This window comes from Salvelinus sp. IW2-2015, linkage group LG4p, assembly GCF_002910315.2.
Source record: "Salvelinus sp. IW2-2015 linkage group LG4p, ASM291031v2, whole genome shotgun sequence".
Lineage (NCBI taxonomy): Eukaryota > Metazoa > Chordata > Actinopteri > Salmoniformes > Salmonidae > Salvelinus > Salvelinus sp. IW2-2015.
The window spans coordinates 7,251,252-7,275,346 of record NC_036841.1 but is presented as its reverse complement, the minus strand read 5'-3'; the positions used below and the strand labels follow the sequence as shown (position 1 = coordinate 7,275,346).

General features: G+C 41.9%; 2 protein-coding genes across 4 annotated transcripts; one reads left to right on the top strand and one right to left on the bottom strand.

Annotated features, from left to right (window-relative positions):
* Window positions 1-1,829: 1,829 nt before the first annotated feature.
* On the top strand, window positions 1,830-3,632 carry LOC139023795 (interleukin-12 subunit alpha-like). The gene is made up of 5 exons (XM_070437699.1): window positions 1,830-2,144; window positions 2,308-2,403; window positions 2,573-2,614; window positions 2,830-2,979; window positions 3,225-3,632. Exons 1-5 carry the CDS (start codon window positions 2,037-2,039, stop codon window positions 3,363-3,365), a joined length of 537 nt encoding a protein of 178 aa, XP_070293800.1. The 5' UTR covers window positions 1,830-2,036; the 3' UTR covers window positions 3,366-3,632.
* Window positions 3,633-6,134: 2,502 nt separating this feature from the next.
* Window positions 6,135-19,158, bottom strand: LOC111959753 (uncharacterized). 3 transcript variants are annotated; one of them, XM_023981551.2, is made up of 17 exons: window positions 18,631-19,158; window positions 15,298-15,329; window positions 13,587-13,619; window positions 13,259-13,309; window positions 13,138-13,161; window positions 12,961-12,996; window positions 12,756-12,803; window positions 12,486-12,529; window positions 12,305-12,357; window positions 11,719-12,196; window positions 10,673-10,798; window positions 9,701-9,836; window positions 9,585-9,632; window positions 9,358-9,429; window positions 9,083-9,248; window positions 8,750-8,871; window positions 6,135-8,424 (listed from the first exon to the last, which is right to left on the bottom strand). In XM_023981551.2, exons 1-17 carry the CDS (start codon window positions 18,678-18,680, stop codon window positions 8,396-8,398), a joined length of 1,548 nt encoding a protein of 515 aa, XP_023837319.1. In that variant the 5' UTR covers window positions 18,681-19,158; the 3' UTR covers window positions 6,135-8,395. The 3 variants fall into 3 exon arrangements, with proteins under 3 accessions (XP_023837319.1, XP_023837324.1, XP_070293707.1); XM_023981556.2 differs by having other exon boundaries at window positions 12,961-12,990; XM_070437606.1 differs by lacking the exon at window positions 9,585-9,632.
* Window positions 19,159-24,095: the final 4,937 nt, after the last annotated feature.

Below are 24,095 nucleotides of genomic sequence, written 5' to 3'. Positions count from 1 at the left end.
TGTGGTTTGATGTGCAGTCTGTTAAGAAAAGTGGACAGAGATGGACATGTTATTGTAAATATAATAAGTGGGGAACTACTGTATGTCCATATGGCAAAACACAGTACATTAACAGTACATTTATAACTATTTTATAATTACGTAATACTTGTACTGACAAGCGCATTGCAGGATTTTGGAAATAATTGATACATTAATAACCATACCAACATCACTGCCACCTGGGAAGAGAAAAGCTGATCACTCCACTGAATCGTTTATTCAGAGGTAACAACAGTATGGAGTATGAAGGATGCATACGTTTTTCTATTAGAATATTTTTCCATAAACAGTCACCTTATTTTAAAGAGTAGCTGATGTTAAACCTTAGGCCGAAGCTAGCTCTGCGCTTTATTGTGATTGTGGTTTTGAAAGGTCTGATACATCAATGGTCACAACCACAAGTCTCATCCACTTCTGTGAAACTCTCCCCTGCAGATTGTCACACCATGGCCACTCTCTTTCTACAGGCCCAGTGAGAGTCAGTCTTTACAAGAAGAGGAGTACTTTCTTAACTAAACAGGCCAATGGTAGACATTCAAAATGCCATGGTTCAAATTGTGTGGGTGTGCAGGGGTCATGGGCAATCCCATTACAATTTAGTCATTTAGCAGACTATCCAGAGTGACTTAACAGTACTGAGTGCATACATTTTCGTACTTGTCCGCCCCAATGCCACTGTCACAGGGGGATTTATGCCTGATTTAAGATGAAATCCTCAACCCTTTTATGGTCAACCATGTCACTTTGGCACCTTTTTTTATCTCTTGAGATGGAAAAAACAGTTTTTTATGAAATTGAACAAGTGCTCTTTATGACAGAATATACAAATTAGCAGAAATCTTAAGTATTTTTTTTTTTTTTACAAGTTACTTCTCAAAAAGCACTGAATTGGTGGAAGGTCCACTTTATTCTGACCCCTGTGGGTCAATCAAACATTGAGAAATTAAACCTGTTTCATATTTACATTGTTTTTCGTTCTTACGAAATGTATGTTTATGATGCACAATTAAATGCATGTAAAGCTTTGCAGAAACAACAACTATGAATGCAGTTTAAGACAACCAGCCTAAAGCAGGCTAAAGGCTACTTACTACCCACCCACAATATATCTAGGCCTACAGCAAAAACATTTAGAAAAAGCTTTCTAACATTATTCTTTGTGTCATCTGTCTATTTTTGACAATTACATAGGCTAGAGAAAATAAGCAGCAAAAGTGAAACATTGACATCGGAATGCATACATGTCTCACGTAGTTTTCTGGCAATCGGTGCTGCAGGTGTCTGGATAGAATTGGGCTATGCAGTGAGATGTTACCCACAACCAGTGGGAGAATGTGACTGTCAGTTATATGTTTTAATTGCATTACTTTAACTATAATGTAAAAAATATATATGTATTGTATCATTTTTTCATTTCTAGGCATTGGTTTCCTCGTGAGGCGACTCATGCAAATCGAAACGAGGGCATGACTCATTGGCCTGAGCTGCAGAAACAACTTAGGAAATTACACACAAGTGACGCGTCACTTTCATTTTGGTGGCGCTTGATGTAGTGCTGTATGTAGCTTCATGTTTAAACCTGGCCAGGGAATTCCCTCTAGGAGCGCTGCATGGCTATATAATGATCAGATGAAACAACGATGACAACACACCTATCAGTTTACTCCACACCTGAGTCAAAGATCTCGGAATCATGCTGCCAAACTTTTATTTATGTGAGTATTAATTTCATTTGTACCTAATTGTATTGTGGTTTTTTGATAAACTAACCCTGTGAAATGATATGCCTCAAACTTTACATAGTCTTCCATTTTAATTTATTGATTTGAAATTGGAGTTAAATAATGACATTTTCCGGGGTGTTTTTATCATTGGTTTGTTTAGAGGATTATTGGGGTGATACATTGGTTGGTGCTGACTGACATATTGTGTCCTCCCTCCACACAGACCTTGCCAGCTGTGTGCTGCTCCTCGCCTTGTCCTGCCAAGTCTCCATGGGAACCCCAGTGCGCACGCCGCGGAGTTTAGACTCTGAGAAATGCGGGCAGTGCGCTGACCTCTCCAGAGAGCTCGTCAAAAATGTTAGAAAGCTCCTGGACAACGTAAGTGACAGTTATAACTAATTCCTTTGAACTTTTAATTCAAATCTAATGTATCCCTCATTCAGTCAGTCAGTCTGTCTGTATCTTTGATAGGCTTAGAGTTTGTTCACACAGTTTGTGATTCATATATCCACTTACTAATTGAATAATTTTCCCTTCATAGGAAAACCTGTTTCGGGGTTTAAACTGCTCGGAGCAGCGCGTGGAGGTGAACAGTAAGACCCAGACAGTCCTAGCCTGCGAACCCAACACGGACATGGTAAGTCACACAACAGTCATTTTCTACATTCATATTACCATTATTCATTAAAAAAATATATAATTTCTCTGCATTTTATGTAGTAATTTAAATTAATACTTCGGATTTACAGAACAGTGATATAAATCAGTCTATTGATTTATATTTGTATATATTTGTATTTCCTCAGAACACAAGATGCTCTGGTCAACGGAACACCACATTCAGTGAGGTAACTATTGTGTTCTTACAATATTGCATAATTGTTTAGGGGATGCTATTTAAATCCACAAATATAAAAATAAATAGTTAGATCTTTAGACAGTCTATAGATTTAATAGTGACTGCATTTCACATAATTCACCCATTCTTACCTCACCCATTTCAACTGCTTCCTATATGTCTGATTGGCTGATCTCTGTCCATTTGTATGGTTTCTTCTGACAGAGTGAGTGTCTGAGGAACATCCGAATAGACCTAGAACATTATGCTGCCTCACTACAGGCGTACAAACAGGCCGACCTCAGCTCCACTGCCCAGGACACCCAGAACCTACTAAATATTTGTCCATCCACACAATGGGTGTCTTCCTCACAGGTAATTAGATTTTTCTATTTGATCTTTTGTACAGAAAACATTCCTTCCTTCCTTGCATGTTTCTTTTTCTTTTGATACAGTTTTCTAATGACAACAACCTCATGTAGACAATTGCAAAACTGTACACAAAAATGTGTTCCTCTGTGTTTGAGACAGTACAATGTCACTGCTAATAGGCATTCACAACTATGGACTTATAGTTTGCATTTTTATAAAGTTAAGTTTTGTTTCCTTTTGCCCTGCAGGTTGCAGACCCTAAGCTGACTAGTGGTGACCCTGTGGACCAGAGGGTCCATCTGTGTAAGGTACTGAAGGGCTTCCACCTCCGGGTCATCACCATCAGCAGAGCCATGGGCTACATCTCTGCTGGGGACCACAGGAAGTAAACCCTCATCTTCAACACCATCTGATTCCTCATCATCATCAACTATAACAAATATTGACAATCATCATCATCACCTACAACTGTAACAAGTTAATCATCAGAAACACTGATTGTTATCTTCATCATCAGACATCATCATCAACTACTTTGTCATCACAACTGTTGAATAGTGCACTATACTGTGTATGAAAAGATGAGTAGGACGTAAGCTAGCTAAACTCTTTTTGGCTGGTCAAACTATTTATTTATTTATTCCTTTATTTAGGGACGGGGATTTATTTATTTGATGAATGCAATATTATTTATTTGATGTATGAAATATATGTATTTATTTAACAATGTGTTATTGATGTTATTTATTGGAATATTTATAATAAAATATTTATTACAAGCTTACCGAGACTGATTGTGTTAATGTTAGCTATGTTGTATGTGTTGTTGCTCTGTAGGTTTAAACATTCTACCCATGAATAGGCTAAATACGTTTTTGTTTGTGATAAAATAAAATATATAATAATCTTTATGGAACATGTTGAAATATAATATCATTCAGACGGGAGGGAGAGCAGTGTGATTAATAGTCGCATAAGACTTGAAAAATACATTTTCTGCGTCTCCACATGGAACCCCATGTCCAATTTGGCATGTGGGCACACTGGCAGCCATTACGCATAATGAAACCATGCCGCCCAGGGCGAAAATCCTTGCCTGGTAGACCACCTTCTGTAGCCCCCCGGGCAGTCTTCTCATCACCCAGCTCTGGGTCGGAGTGGTTGAAACCTCCACTTTCTCCTCACTTATCTCTTCATCAACATAGTTCATGTTACATTGCGCAAGTTCCTCCGCGAAGGAATGGGCCATTTTCCCGCGCGCAATGGAACTGTTATCTGTCATCTCATGTTCTTTACCAGCGTTCCTGGCTTCTGCGATTTGCTCCTCCAAGTCCTGCACCCTTTCCTGACACTCCAGGACGCGGGATGTGCTTTCGGCCAAGGAGCTTTGCATCTCCTCGATAAGGGAATTTTTCATCTGGATCAACTCCTCCCTGTGAAGAAAAGCGATTCGGCCCTCATCGACCTGGAACTGCAACAGGCCGATGCAGCGGTTCAGATCCCGCAACTTCACCCTATCCTCCGCTCTCTCGTGCATAAGGGTGGACAGGTCACCGTTCAGACTTTCAATCGTATCCCTGAAGGCGTCATTCTGCTGTTGGAGCTGCAGACGTCGAGTCTCCAGCCGTGCAGTGGTGCTGTTGCTCTCCTCCAGGGATTTGCGCATCTCCAGGACCATGTCCTCCAGGGTGTCCATGTCTTCCACGGAGCTCGTCAGGCTTCTCATCCGGTTCTTCAGGCCAACGTTTTCTTTACGCAGAGCTTCGTTCCTCTCCTCGGCTATCTCTTGGGCCAGCTCAGCGGCCGCTGCTTCCGTAGCGTACAGGTTCTTGGTGTATGTGAATTTGGCTGTCAGGTCGCTCTTGTCGTCCACATCCGGCTCAGGTGATGTGAACATTTCTGCCCCATCTACAGTGTCTCCCTGAGGATGGCAAGAGTCCTTGTTATCATCGTGCCCATTAGTCAACTGCGACACCGTGTGAATGGAGTCATTCGGGGCGCAATCATCCCAGCCGGACTTTGATTTCAGCCATCTGCCCGGAGGTCGTGAGCGACCGACAGGTGTAATAATGAGCTGCCCACCCTCATCCTCCCACACGTCTCCGGATGTCTCGCGGGTCCAGTCTGCCGGGACCTGGGAAAGTCGTGACGGGTCCAGGGAGGGTTCACCCACCATTGGCTGCAGCTCATGACCCGAGGTCCTGCGATTGTCATTTTTTCGCTGCATCCTGGTCAGTATTTACCTTCGTTTTCAGCATCCCGTGCAGTATCGGGATCTTTGTGATATCTGTAGTTGCGGATATTTTGGTAATACTGGTCAGGGTGCTTTTATAACCCTAGGTTCAGATGACAACTTGATTGTAAACCACATCACTTAGCATCATTTCAATAAGCATTCTACATTACCATGGCAATCCAGCAGCAGTTGATAGAACATTCCAAATTGCCATGGACATTGTTCACAATAGCAGCCATATGGAGTGTACCCATGAGTTTACCAGTCTAAATAAGCCCCTTCTCGGGATTCTATTTCTATGGTTATTACCGTAGAATTAAAATGATTCTTCGTTATTTTTATATGGTTAAATAACTAAAGGAATGCAAAAAGAGGCAAGGTCCAGTGGTGGAAAAAGTACTAAATTGTCATACATGAATTAAAGTAAAGATACCTTAACACAAAATGACTCAAGTAAAAGTGAAAGTCACTCAGTAAAATACTATTTGAGTAAAAGTCAAAGTATCTGGTTTGAAATGTACAGTGGTGGTGTATTAGTGGTGGGAAAATGACTCAATTGTCATACTTGAGTAAAAGTAAAAAGTACAAGTAAATGCTATACAAATCCCTTATATTATGCAAATCAGATGGCACAATTTTATTGTTTTCTAATTATTTATGGATAGCCAGGGGCACACTCACTTCACTCAGAAAACATTTAAAAAACACCATATTTGTGCTTAGTGAGTCCGCAAGATCAGAGACATGAATTGGATTATATTGCCGCCCTGCCTGAACATTTGAAATGTAAGGAGTACTTTTGGGTGTCAGTGAAAATGCATGGGAGTAAAAAAAGTAGATTATTTTCTTTAGGAATGTAGTGAAGTAAAAGTTGTCAAAAATATAAGTAGTAAAGTACAGATACCCAAGAAAACTTCTTAAGTAGTTCTTCAGGGTATTTTTACTTAACACCACTGGCAAATTAAATCATAATCAAATTACATTTTATTTGTCACATGCTTATGGGCCCTTTCTAACAATGCAGAGAAGAAAAAAAAGAAAAATGAAGAGAAAAATAACACAAGAAACAAGTACATAGTCAATGTGAAGAGGTACAAGGTAATTGAGGTAGATATGTACATATAGGTAGGGATAAAGTGACTAGGCAACAGGATAGATAAAACAGCAACAGCAGTGTATGTCATGAGTCAAAAGAGTTAGTGCAAAAAGGGTAAATGCAGATATTCCTGGCTATTGGTTAACTATTTAACTAACTATTTAGCAGTCTTATAGCTTGGGGGTAGAAGCTGTTCAGGGTCCTGTTGGTTCCCAACTTGGCATGGTCATTATTAGTCAAGCAATTCTGTAAAGGCCACTGAACCTGTAGGCTATGACTTAATGATACATTTGTGTTTACTAACAGTCATGAAGACCTCCATCAAGCTGTAGGCCCACCTCTACTAGCTGAAAACTATTTGCAATGAAATAAATTAATTCATCTTTCAAAAAAAAGATTTTATTCAGTCAATGATTTGTAATCTTAGGCACCACACCCAGAGCCCTACGAAGGCCCATACCTGAAGTGTAACATTACAGAAGTGCACATGTAAGGACTGGAATATTAAATGATGGACTTTGAGAGATCACTCTGAGTGTAAACATATGTACACACTTGCAAATGGCATCCAATACCCAATTTACCACTGAACTCGTGGTTTTCCCATTCATAATTTCAACAGTTAATCGTTGTTACTCTCCCTGAGGTATTTGGATCCCAGTATCGGCAATAGTGACATCCCTATTGAAAGGTGTTTAAAATGAGTTAGTACCCCTTTTTATTAACTAAAAATACTCTCCTAAATTAGTGGTTTCTGGAATTCATTCAATCCCACCATGTTCAAATGCACTGAGCATGATTTCCAGGCTACAGAATGGACACGATTCAGGCTAAACAAAAGTAAATATTACCAAACTTTTCTCTGAGATGAAGCTTATCTATCACCACTAAGTTTGACAGGCTCAATTTGGTCATAACCCACATAAAAACTAACAAACACAAACTGTACAAAAATAAAAACAATCACAGTATATTTTAAATACAGAGAAAATATGTACACAGTATAAAAAGTACAGCTACACTCCTTGAGTAGTTGGTCCAATTCCATGATTAAGTGGTAATGCCTTGAATGACAAATATCAACATACAAAATATACAACTCCCCATAAGTTTGTCAGCAGTTTTCATACTGCAGCACCATGTCTGTTACTGGCTACACTTTAGCTCCCAGAGCTCATCTATGATATAACAAGTCTTCTCTGCACCGCGGGTCGTAGCATTAGCTCCTGGCTGTTTGGGGTACCTMTACAGCTTCAGGCACGTCTCTGCATTATTCCAGGTTAATGGACCATTTGTGAACATCTAAGAGAATGACCCTTCAAGATTAAAGGCTTTGGTGAAATTGTCTTTGGGAGGGGTGAAAAGCCAGGGTTTCCCACTACTAAATATCACTACTAGGTGGGGCACAAAGTTCTCCAGATCCAGCATCCAGGTCTACAGGAATCAAACATTTTAGTTGAAGGCAATTGTCTTGGGCTGAGAGGGGGTGACAGTGCTAGGCTGGAGTGCCGGGACACATAATGCTTCTGATCTAGGATCAATGTACCCTCCTCAAATACTCAATTTATGAAGGAGGTATGCAAAGCTGACCTTAGATCAGCCTCTAGAGCAAGGACGGGCAACTCCAGTCCTCAGGGGCTGGATTGGCGTCACACTTTTCCCCCAGCTAACACCGGACTCCAATAATCAACTAATTATGATCTTCCATTTAGAATGCAATTAGTTTAATCAGCTGTGTTTGCTAGGGATGGGGGGAAAGTATGACACCAATCAGGCCCCTGAGGACTGGAGTTGCCCATATCTGGTCTAGAGAAAACATTCATCCTACTCCATACAGCCCTCAAACTCAACTCTGAACCTTGAAGCCAGTTCCACTGAATTTTGTCACTGTTCCCCTCTAATCAGGGACTGATTTAAATGTGAGTCACCAGGTGTGTACAATTAATGATCAGGTAGAACAGAAAACCAGAAGGCTCCGGACCTCATAGGGTAAGAGTTGAGTACCCCAGCCATACAGCATAAAGTAGAGAGATTTCTGTCTTCAAATAAAGAGTTCAAACGTCTCTCACCTAGGGAGGCTAAAGATGTCATTTGGCAGCTTTATTGTCCTTCATATCTGAAGAAAACACAGACAGAGACAGACAGACAGAAAGAGAGACAGAAATTGGTGTAAGTTAGGAGACAAGCATGAGTACAAATGTGTGTGTGCAGACAGGTCAGTGAGTGTGAGTGGCTCTAGTCTAATGTGTCTCACAGGAGGACGGTGGCACCTTAATTGGGGAGGATGGGCTCATGGTTGTGGCTGGAGCGGAATAGGTGGAATGGTATCAAATACATCAAACACATGGTTTCCATGTGTTTGATGCCATTCCATTTGCTCTATTCCAGCCAATATTATGAGCTGTTCTCTCCGCAGCAGCCTCCACTGGTGTGTCTCTAACCTTGCAGTGTCTGGTGGACCTCATTGGGCAGGTCATCCAACTCCTGTAGGCTCTTCAAGAGGTGAGCGACAGTGGCCTCACCCTTCGGCCTGCTAGTCTTCCAGCGCTCCAATGCCTTAAACCTGAAACACAAGACAAACGGAGGTCACATTATCTAAAAAATAAATCATTATCTAAAAAAAAAATCTTGAATCAAAGAAAATAGGTTATTGTACAATTATTGTATGATTGGTTATGCCAGGAATGCTTCAATTAGAAACCCCCAAAATAATGGCTGGCAAGTAATATAAAGTTGAGCTTTAAGGGTGCATATACTATATCTATCTACTGTACCTCTGCATGATGACATCCTCCTCGCTGGCCTGAATATCGTCCAGCTCTTTGGAGGACAGGTCCAGGCAACCGATAGCCACCTGCTTCCACTCCTTCCCCAGCCGCTTAGCCACCTGCATCAGCTGCTTGGACGACACGTCTGGGACCTGCACTGTCCGCACTCCGTCTGGGGACAACAGAGGAACGTCAGACTTTTCATGCTGAACAGCAACTCAACATTAATAAGACCACAGTAATAACAGCAAATGACACATTGGATGTGTTCAAACCATCACCTGACTCATCTGCGCATCGAGGTCTCTTATTGGTCATCTCTTCCTCTGATGTGCTGGTGCTTCTCTTCCTGCCTACAGAAGAGAAAATCACTGTCAATCAAAAGCTACTTTTAATGATGGATGAAAAGTGCTTGTGTACAGACAAGTAGATATCTCGAACATACACGGGAATAAAGTGAACTGTTGATGCCAATATTGAGAGGGGCAAACAAAAATGACAAACTTACTATCTGTCCGTTTCCTTGGTTTTTCAACTGCATTGTCCACACAGTCACCTGAGAGGAAGACAAATGAATGTCCTGCACCTTCACCCACAACACATTACAGACAGGTGTGTACGTACCTTCTCTGATGGTGGCTGACCACACAGTCTGGTCGGACTCTGTCTCTATGAGGGAGAGCTTGAAGGGAGGGGGCTGCTCAAAGAACGCCTCAAAATATCCCTTTAATTTAGTCACGGCCAGCGTGAACTGCAAGTCCTGCAGGACACCACACACACAACACAGATATATGAATACACACACATAGTACATACATACACTAAGTATACAAAACATTAAGAACACCTGCTCTTTCCATGACATAGACTGACCAAGTGAATCTTATTATCCCTTATTGATATCAGCTGTTAAATGAATGTTTTAAGTGTCCCTATATTTCTGTTATTACGGTGCTATCACTCTGTTATTAGTACACTTGCGCAGTAGTCTCTTTGGAGATGGACCTGGCCTGAGTGTGATGGAACTATGTACTGTGGAAATACAGTGAAATAAAAGTTGTTAAACTGGAACCTTGTCGTTGTGTCATTTTGAGTTAACAAAATCTACTAAAATCAGTGAAGATGAAGGGGAGGAGACAGGTTGAAGAAGGATTTTTAAGCATTGAGACACTAGACATGGATTGTGTATGTGTGCCATTCAGAAGGTCAATGGGCAAGACAAAAGAATGAAGTGCCTTTGAACAGGGTATGGTTGTAGGTGCCAGGCACACCAGTTTGTGTCAAGAACTGCAACGCTACTGGGTTTTTCACACTCAACAGTTTCCCGTGTGTATCAAAAATGGTCCACCACCCAAAGGACATCCAGCCAACTTGACACAACTGTGGGAAGCATTGGAGTCAACATGGGCCAACATCCCTGTGGAACGCTTTGACACCTTGTAGAGTCCATGCCCCGACGAATTGAGGCTGTTCTGAGGGCAAAAGGAGGTGCAACTCAATATTTAGGAAGGTGTTCTTAATGTTTTGTACACTCAGTGTACAGTACATAGGTCAGTGCTTACTGGTTATGCAGTAATGGATGAAATGAACCCTCACCGCAGGGTTGATGTCTCCCTCTGGTTCACTCATGAGGCGGTACCTCCTCTCATCCAACTTACAGGTGGGTGGCTTTTCTACCTTCAGGTAACGCCTCTTGGAGCAACGCACCTCCTTCCCTATGTCCTGGAGTGAGGGGTGGTAAAGGAGGGAGAAAGAGGCAGAGAGACAGTAAAATGGAGGAATAGATAGAAGAGAACCAGTGATTTACCATACTGTAGGTTAGTGATGGATTCCAATAATGGGGGGGGGTGTCTATTCCTGGTCAGGAAACCTGGGAGCTGGTTGAGGGAGATGCTTTCCATAGTCAATTTGGTCATTGTTGACTAACGGTCAACAACTCCTTTCCCTGACCAGTAAGGTAGGGTTAAATGGGCTGTTCTGAAGCTGAGTGCTCTGATGTGGGTCTCTGTTGCGCTCAGTCATTCCCTCACCACTGATACTACTACACACTACCAGGGCTCAAACCACATTTCAGGAACTGGGTGACGTGACCATTCACTGTTCTTGATTTGATATAACATGGTGTTACTATCCCAATCTAACCCTACAGTTGGCAAAACATTGTCATTTTAACCAATGTTGCCCACTGGACTAGATTCAGATCTAATGTATTAGGATTGGGTTCCATCGGAGTTGTTCCTAGATACAGATACACAAATCAATACACAATCATTTGTGTTCATTAATACGCACCAATGCCTTCTGATACAGTGACAAATGGACTCATCTTGATCACCACACACCACCACACACACACAACACCACCACACACACACACACACACACACACACCACACACACACACACACACACACACACACACACACACACACACACACACACAAACACAAACACAAACACACACAAACAGACCGCAGACTTCCAGTGTGACTTCCCTCAGTAGAGACCATAGTGAGAAAGGCACAGAGTGCCAGGAAGTCAGGCCAGTGGGCATTACAATCTGTCTGATCATGTTCACCTCTTTGCTCTGATTCAGTAACATGCTACAATAATGATCCACACCCACCCTGTGTCCATCTCACCTTAATGTCGGAGGAGTTGTTGGTGGCCAGGTAAATGCGAAAGGAGTAGGAGTTGTTCAGAGCCAGTTCCTTAAACACCAGGACCACCCCGTGGTGCTCTACAGGCTTGCTGCTCTGGACAATGGGCCCCACCGGGGACAGGGACGACACACGCCACTTTACATGGCTGCCAGAGTGGTCTACCGAGGGCTCGATCACCGGACAGCTGTCCTTCATATGCAGGACACTGAAGGTCATTTCACTGTCGGGGTCAGCGAGGCAGAGGAAGTGAGGGAACTGGATGGAGGTGAGGATGGATGAGGGGCTGTTGACACAGTCCACGTTGAAGATGGGCCCAGCGAACCTCCAGGAGTCCCYGAGGAACATGCCGAACTTGGACCAGGACAGGACCGAGTAGCGGATCAGGACTCTCTCCGACACCTCAAACACCAGGCCGGTGACGGAGCACTCATATGCCCCCTCTCCCTCCAGCTGCACCCTGACACACAGAACCAGAAAGATTTAGAGATGGAGGAAAAAAGAGCGAGAGGAGAGGCTGAGTGAGAAAGAGATGGAACAAGGCTACAGGTAGAAGAGGTACACTCACTGTAGGCGTCCTTTAGAGATCTTCCTGGGAGTAACCAGATCATTGCCTTGACTCTGATAGAGAAACAGACATGGTCCTAAGATTAGCCCGTTCCTCTAGTGAGTCTACAGCCATACTGTACGTCTCTGAAGCTTTATTACACAATTACCATTCAATTCCACAATCCAACAAATGTGCTCACCTGCTGGATAGCCTTGCATTTTTCACATGTCTTGGGGGGCACATCTGACAAAGGAGAGATCAATAGTCAAACTAGGCACTCCCTCTTGGGGAATACTCTACCTCTCAGGCTTTGATTTGCAGACACATTTTCATAAACCTATGAATGAACCCAAATATCCTCTCTCTAGCCTTTYAACCATTACAATCTCCTTTGTCTAGGATAGTTAGGCCTTAAGTGGAAGAAGCTAAACATTTGATAGTAGAATGACTTTTGTCAAACTGAGGATACCTTTAGCAAGGGACACCTCTGCATCAGGTTGAGGAGCCGACTCCGATTCTGCGGAAAGAGAAGTTACTCCCCATGAAGGAAGTTGGGGGAGAGGAGCAGGCATTCTTCTCAGGTCATTCTGAGGTGAAAGAGCCTATTCATCTGTATTTCAGAGGCACCATGAGGCAGATGTACTCTAAGGCATTGTGCTATAGTTCCCACTCACCATTACAGGAATCCTCAACGTCAGGCTCCTCTGATTCTTTTGGGACAAGCCAAAAAAAGAATACAATTATTTCTTTTTAAATATCCAAACAAGCCAGGTGCTGGTGTGACCATGTATCGTCATCGTTTGGAAATAATTTTTGATGAAGCTGAGAGAATGAGGCTGTGTTTTTCTCACCTCCTCCTTTCTCAGCAGCGCCGTCTGGCGAAAGACAAAAAGAGAGAAGGTTATGTTAGAGGATGGGATAAAGCCTGAAGATTCATACTGTAATGGATTTTGTGCTCTAGCAGCCGCTCACCAGAATCCTCCTCATCTTCAGAACTCTCCTCTGTAGATGTCCCTGCATTGTCTGTCAGAAAAAAAATCCATAAGTCATGGAGGGATGAACTTTGAAAACTTTTCTCATTCTAAACGTACTTTCAAACAGAGAGGGGTGAGGGAAATTGATTGGTAGTTCAAAAATGACTTGGGGGGGGGTTCTATAGGCCTAAAGCAGCTCAGAGACCATTAGAGTTCTGTTTGAGTAGTGTTCACAGAGAGGACGATGTGTGTGTTTGTGTGTGTGGGGATTTCTATAAGGATTTCTATACAAGGAACATAGAAATATACTGCAAAGGTGTGCCTACCTGAGCCACTGTTATAACTTTCAGTCAGATTACCTGGGACAACAGAACATTCATTAGAGGTGTCTTGGGTAAGGGGTTAATATGGGATTAGGAACTCTCCTCCCTCCATCTTTCCACCCCACTTTACCCATAATGCAGAGGTTTACTGTAACCCCAGGGGACTGGCCCTCTGTAGAACCAGCCCCAAACGACACCAGCCCATCCCCTGAGAGCTCTCTGACAAGACCTAGAAGGGGGATCTGAGAGTCTCTACTCATGTCTACCCTAACATAGGCATATTACTGAGAAAATTGTCATACATTATCGTTTTGGAAGCCTCTTATTTACTGTCTGACTTATCAAAACGTTACACTTCTGCTGTCTGCTGTCAAACTGTGAATAAGTTAACTCTGATGAGCTCATCAGTGTAAACCCTCTTCACTCACGTCACACCACATTGCTCATCTGAAACTTCCACTCTGATTACTCACTAATTTATATGAATGCACACTGTATACAGTATGTACATGAGCGTATTGTAATTCAGTGATGTCTGTGGTTTTCCTATGTATAGTCCTGAGGGCCCCTGTGTCAGTGCTGTAACTGTTTGCACTTTCATTTTAGTCATTTACAGAAGCAGATACTCTCATTCAGAAATTCAGAATGACTTATAAACTGGTATGCTTCATACTGTAAATGCATCTAAAGTAGGGCTGTGATGATTATGGGTAACGATTAATTGACATGCAAATGGTCATAATAGTGATTTTTGTTGGATTTGTTTTGATTTTGTGATGCATCTTTGAAAATAAGCTACGAGATACCTAATGAATACAACACAGCTTTGGTGAAACCATTTCTCAAAAGCAAATGGTTTTGACTCCAGGGGCAGGGGGAGCTGTTTGCTATCTGTACCCAGCCGGAGTGAGTGTGGGATAGGCCTTCTGGCTGAGAGCCTGGCATTGGCAGAGAGGAATCCCCGCTGCGCCACTTAGGAGCCCAAAGAGAGAGGAGAGAGAGACCTGGCTGGTTCTCAGTCGGAGGTGAGGCTCCCTGCCCCAGAAAGGACAGGCTCCTTACTGGGGCAAGGAGCCTCACCTCAGACTGAGAACCAGCCAAGTCTCTCTCTCCTCTCTCTTTGGGCTCCCGAGTGGCGCAGCGGTCTAAGTGACTGCATCTCAGTGCTAGAGGCTTCACTACAGACCCTGGTTCGATTCCAGGCTGTATCACAACCGGCTGTGATTGGGAGTCCCATAGGGCGGTGCACAGCGTCGTCTGGGTTAGCGTTTAGCTGGGGTAGGCCATCATGGTAAATAAGAATTTGTTCTAACTGACTTGCCTAGTTAAATAAAGGTTAAATAAATACATCCGTCGCTCTCTCCCTCCCTCCATCTGTGTCGTCATTTGCCATCATGGTAAATAAGAATTTGTTCTAACTGACTTGCCTAGTTAAATAAGGGTTAAATAAATACATCCGTCACTCTCTCTCCCTCCCTCCCTCCATCTGTGTCCTCATTTGCCTCCTATCTGCCTCATCTAACATCCACTCCGTCTACTCTCTGACAGCCTGCTTTAAATCAGCCCAATATACACCAGACAGACACACAGATCTTTTTACTGGTGTTGACTGCCATCTGCTGGACTCATTTCAGATTACATTCATTCAAGACTTTTTGCCACATGAGACAAAACAAAACATGTCATGCACAAACCAAGATCGAATGGTGCTTACCCTTCTGGTCAGGGGCAGGGACGTCTCCATCTCTGTAGGTTAAAAGAGAAAGGACATGATAAGGGCATCCCAAGACATTATCAAAATCCTGGAGTTAAGAGAATACAGCTTCAGTTTATGGACCAGTGGGGGAGGGGATTAGGGGTGTGGAGGAGAGGGGGTGGAGCTGAACTGTCCAGCTGCAGACCCATCTGTGTCTGCACTTCCTCTCTCTGATATACACTCACACGCTCATTCAACTGAGGCACAAAAACAGAAAGGGCTGCCAAAATCTCAAATTCATGACACCAGGCCATCCTCCAGTGTGGTGTGGAACCCCCACCCCCTACATCCTGACCCAGTTTTACACACTAATGTTGCACGGCTGGTACTGCAAAGCCATGGAAAGGTACTGGCTGATAATAGTGCCTGTGATTCTAAACCGTAAATTCTTAAAGAGACAGTACCAGAGAACACCAAAAGTTGATCAAATGGAAGGGTTTTGTAGTCAGCAGTGTTACAAGTTTATATAACCCATAATAATGTGTATCATCCAGAAGTTGTCTCTCAGACTCAGACAAAGCGTGCCACTTGTTGATTCAGTCTGTGACTTGTGTGAACACGTCTATGGGCGCCTGCCGCCCAGGGGCTCAGTGTAGAGCTAGTGATAATAGAAAGTGCATTCGTCATGGTGCCAACCTCACAAGAAGAACACGTTCAGCATGCGCAGGGAACAAGGTCAACAGTATTTTTTCTTATTTTTCTTGATCGTAAAAATACTGCACTTTAGGTGATCAAAAGCCAGAGTTGACTCAAGTGTAGTCTTTAGTGCTTTACCACAGAAGAGATGAGGAATACAGTAGAAACACTTTACTAAGTTGCCATGTTTTCATAAGCTCTTTGATAATAAGAATGTAATGAATCATGATAACTGTGCATGGTAACTGCAGATAAGGTCCTAAAACAATGATTGAATTGTGACCAAAATTCATAGGCTATTTCTAGTACTGTGTATCGAAGATTTAATGAAACCTGATAAGCCAGTGGTCCTCATCCTCACTGTACTCAAGACAGATGTACAGGGAAAACGGTTTACTTTTCAAGGTCAATGTTCACTCAGCCAACAGGTTTCTGTATCACAACACAATTGTTATACGTTTCCATGGCAGTCATATTCACACATGTACTCTGCCCTCACGTTCAGACATGTACTCTGCCCTTCCCACTCATTTTCATACAAAACAACCCCCCCTTCCTTTTCTCTCTCACTTCTGTGGTGCGATACCACAGTTTTTTTTTGCATGTTTCCTACAGCCTTACATGAACACACTGAAAGCCTGTGAACAAGAGATAGGCAATAGTCAGTTAGTGCTAGTGTTATAGTTTATGTAACAGCTCCAATTTAGCCTTGCGTACCTCAGTAGGTTAACATATCATACACCATTAATGCAACAGCCTTAATGATACACAAAACTGTCAATAAGTCTGGGGGGGAAAAGTTATGCTTTTATGAGGGGTCATATATTCTGCAGGTATTGTGCATTTTATTTTTAAGTATACTGAACAAAAATATATGCAACATGCAATAATTTCAACAATTTACTGAGTTACAGTTCATATAAGGAAATCAGTCAACTGAAATAAATTAATTAGGCCTTAATCTACAGATTTTACATGACTGGGCAGGGGTGCAGTCACAGCCTGGGGTGGCATAGGCCCATCCACTTGGGAGCCAGCCCAGCCAATCAGAATGAGTTTTTCCCCACAAAAGGGCTTTATTACAGACATAAATACTCCTCAGTTTCATCAGCTGTCCGGGTGGCTGGTCTCAGACGATCCCACAGGTGAAGAAGCCGGGTGTGGAGGTCCTGGTCTGGCGTGGTTACACATGGTGTGTGGTTGTGAGGCCGGTTGAACGTTCTCCAAATTCTCTAAAACTACGTTTGAGGCAGCTTATGGTAGAGGAATTAACATTCAATTCTCTGACAACAGCTCTGGTGGACATTCCTGCAGTCAGCATGCCAATTGCAAACTCAATCAAAACTTGAGGCATTGTGTTGTGTGACAAAACTGCACATTTTAGAATGGCCACTAAATTGTCCCCAGCACAAGGTGAACCTGCACACGGTGAACCTTTTTAATAAGCTTCTTTATATGCCACACCTGTCAGGTGGATTGATTGTCTTGGTAATGGAGAAATGCACACTAACAGGGATGTAAACACATTTGTGCACAAAATTAGAGAAATTAGCTTTTTGTGCGCACGGACATTTCTGGGATCTTTTATTTCAGCTCATGAAACATAGGACCAACACTTTACATGTTGCGTTTACATTTTTGTTCAGTATAATTGAATATCTATATAAATCAGCACTTCGGTGACACTCAAACCTCTTCAGTGATCTGAGCGTTGAATTGTCTAAACTGAATTCAGATTATTTCAGTCAGTGGCGAAAGGGTGTGGCATGGTGGCAAGGTGCCCAACGTGTCTTGTTTCTCCAGCAGCCTCTGGCGTGATAGAAACCAGGCAACCACACTAACGATAGGCCTAGTGTTCCCCTTGGATACAAGTCACCAGATTCATATCTCTCACCTTTCACTTCCCTCGGGTTCATGGTTACTCATCACACAAACACTATTCATTATTTACGACACGAAGGAGACAATGTAGAACGTTTTCTACATTTATACAACTACATTTTACGGTACGAAACATTACCATGATTGCAGTAACACGTGTGGTTACAAAAGTGATATGTGTAAAAAAAAAAAAAAAAGTCCTTGATTATTAAGTTTCACTGGAAAAAGTCCCAATAGTCTATGTAATTCAAGATTATTCTATAGCTACCTTTTGTTACATATATACTCCTATACATATAACAACAAAGCTAGATACATGCAAGTGGTTTTGCTTTCAAATTAAAAGAGAAGCTTTAATTGAGAAACCCAACATTATTGTTGCATTGGGTAGGCCTACAGAATAACATCGTTCTATAGATATAAATCGCGGTATAGCCATATTGCTTGGCGATGGGCATGCTTTTGTTATGATCAGTCAACAGAGCATCATGTGCGCTACAAAGCGATCATGGCGTCCCCTCCTTTCATTTTTGGGATCTATGTATTCAATTACATAAAATTACATGGTTGCAACTATTTGGGGTCTTAAATGTTTCTTTATAAATCGAGAACTAAGATCCAGCGAAGGGTAGCAAGCAACAACAAGGAAGCAGCTATTTCGGGATTAGACAAAACATTGCCGCGCGTATCCTTTGTCAGTGTGAATGCAACCTCATGCAATCATAGGCTGCTCTAAACCTCGGCGTTATTTGGCTATGTATTTATGATGCTTACCCTTCATCCAGGTGACAAGTGGCTCCGCAGCTCGCCATCCTCGCCACCATTATGTGCTCTTTGAGGAACTTTCACTGTAGGTTTTGTTTTGGTCGTTTTGCTTCACCTTCGTGAGGTTCCGTTATAGCACCTGTCTGTATCGCTGTCAGCAATCATCTCCTTTTAAAACTATACCTTAAAGACGACGTAAGACTCAGCGCAGCCCTCGTGGTTCACTTTGACATTGTTATGATTTACACGTGTTTTTGTACGCATAATCAAAACTGTTTCTATTCAATAGGTCAAATATCATCTTACGTACAAAGTAATTTCGCCAAAAACAGAGCTCTCAAAACAAATACTCTCCCATAGTAGGCCTAGGCGTAGTATTTGTAACATAGTCTAGTTTACCTAATGATAATCTAAATTTGAGTTTAGGCAAAAATATGCTGATCTTACTACCATGTTTTTCAATGGATGTCTCATTGTCTACAATTACAAATGATTTACAAATCGCTGCACTAGCGCAGCCCTGGAGCAATACAACGCTCACGAACTACTCAGTGGGAGGAGTATATTATCCCGCCTTTAGTTTGGGTCCGCTTTTTCATCTAAACAAGACGCATGGCTGTATGGTTCTTCTGGGTTTCTTTCCCGTCAAAGCTGATCCATGAGAACTGTCTGATTACTATGGGGGGGTTAAATATGTACCATAAGGAAGATTATCTGGCCGGCCAATATTATTTAAATTATTAAAGATGACTAAAGTTTACAGCTTTCATGCACAAATACGGCTACTGATAGGGAAATAAAGTCATCCTGCTGCCTGCGTTGTATTAAATGGTCAGAACCTTTGATATGCAGGCGTTACATTGTAGATATTTCTCACAATTTGTTTGTAACATCGTATCTTTCCAAAGTAGGTCACGTCAAAAGGGCACTTTTTTTGCGGGAAAATATAAACCCGTAAGGCTGCAGTTCACGAAACCAACCACTAGATACCGCAATCTACAATCAAAACAAAATTGCACTATCATGTTCCGTTGCCAATGAAGGTTTCAGTCAGCTATTTCTTGATCACATGCAGGGGCGTTGCCAAAAAAAACTACCGGGCCCCTAACATAGAAATCAGAATGTTTCAGATTAAAATAACGTACTGAACAATATGTGTTATTAAATGTACTAACTATACGCTTCTGCTGCTTTATACTACAATTGTGCAGATTCTAGTTTCCACCTTCATCCTTTGCCTATATTAACAGTAATGCAAACATTTTTCGTTCCTAATGTTAACAAAAGCAGTCTATGTCATGAGGTTTTTATGATGCTTTATTATAAATAACTACACAATTGGTGACTTATTTTTTTCATATATGCTATGTAGTCAGTTTTAATGAAGAAATTACCATTGGTCCATATTTCAGATTAAAGAATTTATTACCAGTTCTTACAAACAAGGCTAACCCTCTTCTTCCCTATGCATAATTCCTACATATATTGCTAAATAACATACCCAAAATAAAATAAATCCTATACTATGTGGACTGCAGGCATAAATCTGGTACCTACAGAAAACAAGCATCTGTGAAACTGCAACTGTAGTGTCAAGACATTATGTTCAACAGGAGATAAACCATTGCAGAAAATATTCTGAAACAGTATTTTGCCCATCCCCGGGCAGGCTTGGGTAGAACAGGTTTTAAGGCATTTGTCCTTGTGTTTGTTCCCTGTAAACAAAACTCAGGTTATACTGCACCAAGAGCCCAGTGTCAACCCTTCTTGTGAGCAAACTCATTAATAATGTCTTTAAAGTAACATTTTCTAGCTAACTGGTTTTCAATTGAAAGGATGGCAAGGCTGTTCAACCAGTCTTGGCACATTGTAGATCTTAGATAGTTCTTTATAAGTTTCAGCTTACTGAAGGCACGTTCACCTCCAGCAACTGTTACAGGCATTGTACAGAAGATTCTCAGTGCAATGCACACCTCTCCAAAAATGCTCTGTAGCTGCATCTTGTGGATGGTATTTAGGAGCTCTACAGGAGGATGACCATCTGAAAAAGTGGCACCATATATCTTCTTTATATGTCGCACTTCATTTTCAAATCCATCTGTGAGATCTTTGGAGTACTTGCTTCTCAATTTGTGGCAAGATACATTTAGGAAAATTACAAAACTAAATTTGTGTAAGTATTGGTGAAAACTCCTTGCATATTGCTGCAATCGTGTGGAACCGCATGTCCAAATGACTGATCATACTATCCAGAGCCACATAAAACACTGTGTTGTGAAATCCAGTGTCTGACTTCTGTTCATTTGCTATGTCATCTTCAGTCTCATCAAGGAAACGTTTTCTTTTTTCTGGCAGCTCCTCTGTTCACTGTGAAACTGAGTAGTTACACTCATTTCATTTGCCACATTGGAGGCTTCTGCCAGAAGAGCGTCCCATTGATTACGCAGAGCCTGTATTTCTTCCTGTAGTGCCTTAATGTGAGCTGCTTCAGTGTCCAGAAAAATATTTCCTGACTGAATCATTAGGCTTCTATTCTCAATACACTGCAAAACTTTTACCCAGAAAGTGAGCAGGAAGATTGCCTTGAAAGACATGAAGTAGCTTTTCAGACCATTTGCCTCAGATCTGGCTTCGTTTGTCAGGCTGCAGGAGGAAAGAAGCATGTCTAGGGCATTGATGATAGACGGTAAATGAGTTGCCACTGGTCGGACCGCAGTAATACACGCACTCCTACACATGTCTGAAAGGCGGTTAAGACAGCAGCCAGACTTTTCCTTGAGAATGGCCCATCGCTCTGAGCTGGCACTGAACTGATTGTAAAGACGATACACAGCTAAAAATGGTTGATACTTCTGGGCACGACTGAGCTGCATGTATACCCACAAGATTAAGAGTATGGGAGGCACAAGGTGTGTATGTGGCTAGTGGATTCTTTTGCAGTATATGTGCTTGAACTACCTTCACTTTCCCTGACATATGTGCACCATTATCATAGCCTTGACCACAGCAATCTGCTATGTCAATACCATGCCCTTCCAATGCACTCAAAATCATTTCAGAAATGTCACTGCCTGTCTTTCTAGCAAAGTCTTTTAATTCAAGAAAACGTTCAATTATTTCCCATTCACCTGTTCCCTGAACTTTATCTTTGTGTACATTTCTCACCAATAATACATTTTGCTCAGTATGGGAAATGTCTGGAGTTGCATCACATATAACCGAGTATGAAAGAGAAGATGCTATCTATTAAAGTATTGTTTTCCAAACCCTTTGACCACATATTCCTATGAACACGTTTTGGCTCTCAGGGCTGAGGTAATGAGTCAGTCGTGCTCCATTCTTTTTGTCGTCCTCACATAGTAGCGGGTCATAATTTGACAACAGTTCCAGTAAGTCTAGGTAATGTCCATTATGCACATCATCAAGATTGAGGGATTTCCCCCAGAATGGCAGATACCTAGATGCTAAGTACAGTGTCACATCCAAAATCCTTTATAGAAGTGCTCTGTGTTTATACATTTCTGACTGGATTTGTTACTGCAGCTGACTGTCTATACCTGTAGCTGTTGTTACGGTATGCTGCAGATTTTTCCATTTCAAGTAACAGTTCTTGTGAGACACCATCCTCATGCTCTGGTAGTTTGTCATACCATTCTTCACCATTTCACTGATGATATCTTATAGCTGTCTTTACTTTTCAGAGAACTGGGTGATGGTTTACTTTGCTCATGAGAAAAAAAGAACACATGGAATGCAATATAATGCTTTTACACTCTCACTATAAAAAAGCCAGTCTCTGCACCTTTTCTCTTCCGTTTGCTGACTTACTGTACTGTAAATAGTTGGGGAATGGCTTGCCTTCTGAGTCTGGGGGCACGGTTTTATACAGTTATGTCTCCTCACCACACCTGTTGGCTAGTCTGGAAACAATAGCTTCTCTTTCATGGTCTTGTACTTTCTCTGGCCACAGTGCTGGATCATCTAAAACCTCATCTTCCTCACTTCAAATCTGTCCATACACTTCCTTTCTCTTACTACTTGTTTGTTTAGTCTCTTCTGTCACTCCTTCACTGGCACTGCTGCTACTCTTTAACTCCTCTTCCTCCTCCCTGCATCAGTCTGTCTGACAGCTTTCTGCTGAGAGTCTGCCTACCTGGGGCTCTCTAGGCACTAGGAAGTTAGTAAACAAAGGGAATTTTAGGTTTAATGTTTGYTCTTACAAAAGGTTACCATACTAAAAGTATACTACTGAAATAAATGTATTTTTTAATAGTATACATATCAAATATAATACGTATTTAAGTGTGTCTAAGTTATCATGTGCCTAACTTTACAATTTAAAAAAGTGTCTAGTTATGCTGCTTCTGCTACCTAACACCTGCCTCACGTCGAAGGTCTGCTGTTTCAACTTCATGTAGTAGACACATGTTGGGATCTTTGTCTACAGCGGTAACGTTAGTAGTAGTAGCAGCATCTAACGTTACAGTATGGATAGGTAGGCTACGTGTTAGGTTTTCATTTTAGCCTAGCTAGCTAACAAGTATCACGCAAATATTGGGGAATACTGTTATAATATCTAATTAGTTAGTTAGCCATAGCTGGTAGCTATCATCATCATTATGTTAATAATTACTGCTCTGGCCGAGCCGAATGAGTCCACGGTAGGCAGCTAACTACCTGTAGCTATCAAGCTAGCTATATTGGTGAGTCCACGGTAGGCAGCTAGCTACCTGTAGCTATCAAGCTAGCTATATTGGTGAGTCCACGGTAGGCAGCTAGTTACCTGTAGCTATCAAGCTAGCTATATTGGCTAGCTAGGCTACTCAGTTCGACAGGCCGTCTTTACTGACTTACCACTCAAATCCTTCTCGTTTTTTTTCTGGAGAAAAAACGTAGTGAGTATTTTTTTCTCCAGAATTTTGCTGTCTCTGTTTCCTTTCTTTCCTTTTCTGAAAACCCTATTTCGTTTTTGAGGGGGGCATACCGGTTACCTCTCGTCAATACTTAGCCTACATTCAGGAGCAACTGTCAGATCAGCGGTATATTTTTTCTCGTCTTGGAGAATGGACCCAACCATGTGCATTATGAGGGGGGGGGGGGTTTACAAACGGGTGGTTGAGTAGAGATGCCTGATCTGATTATGGTTATACGTTTTCATTTTCATCACAGATTTTTTTTGTATAACATTTTTTAAATGATAAACAAATAATTATCTAAACATTTAGGGGCCCCTACCGGGCTAGGGAACATTAATCATTCATATTTCCCCCCCCCTTAACGATGCCCTTGATGCCAGTTCCTCTTTACTTCTATAGAAAAGGCTGTGTCTGATATAAGTCAACAGCTCTTAATGTCGATGATCAGAAAATATATATCTAATCTAATTTTTCAGAATAAAAGCTTGAAACAATGTCTAAAGACTGTTCACACCCTGAGGAAGCCATAGGAAAAGGAATCTGGTTGATATCCCTTTA

Bases quoted from the DNA above. Each gene is read 5' to 3' on its own strand.
- LOC139023795 (XM_070437699.1), top strand. From the start codon at position 2,037: ATGGGAACCCCAGTGCGCACGCCGCGGAGTTTAGACTCTGAGAAATGC. The intron at 2,615-2,829 runs GTAACTATTGTG...TTCTTCTGACAG, and splicing joins GGAACACCACATTCAGTGAG to AGTGAGTGTCTGAGGAACAT. The intron at 2,980-3,224 runs GTAATTAGATTT...TTTGCCCTGCAG, and splicing joins AATGGGTGTCTTCCTCACAG to GTTGCAGACCCTAAGCTGAC.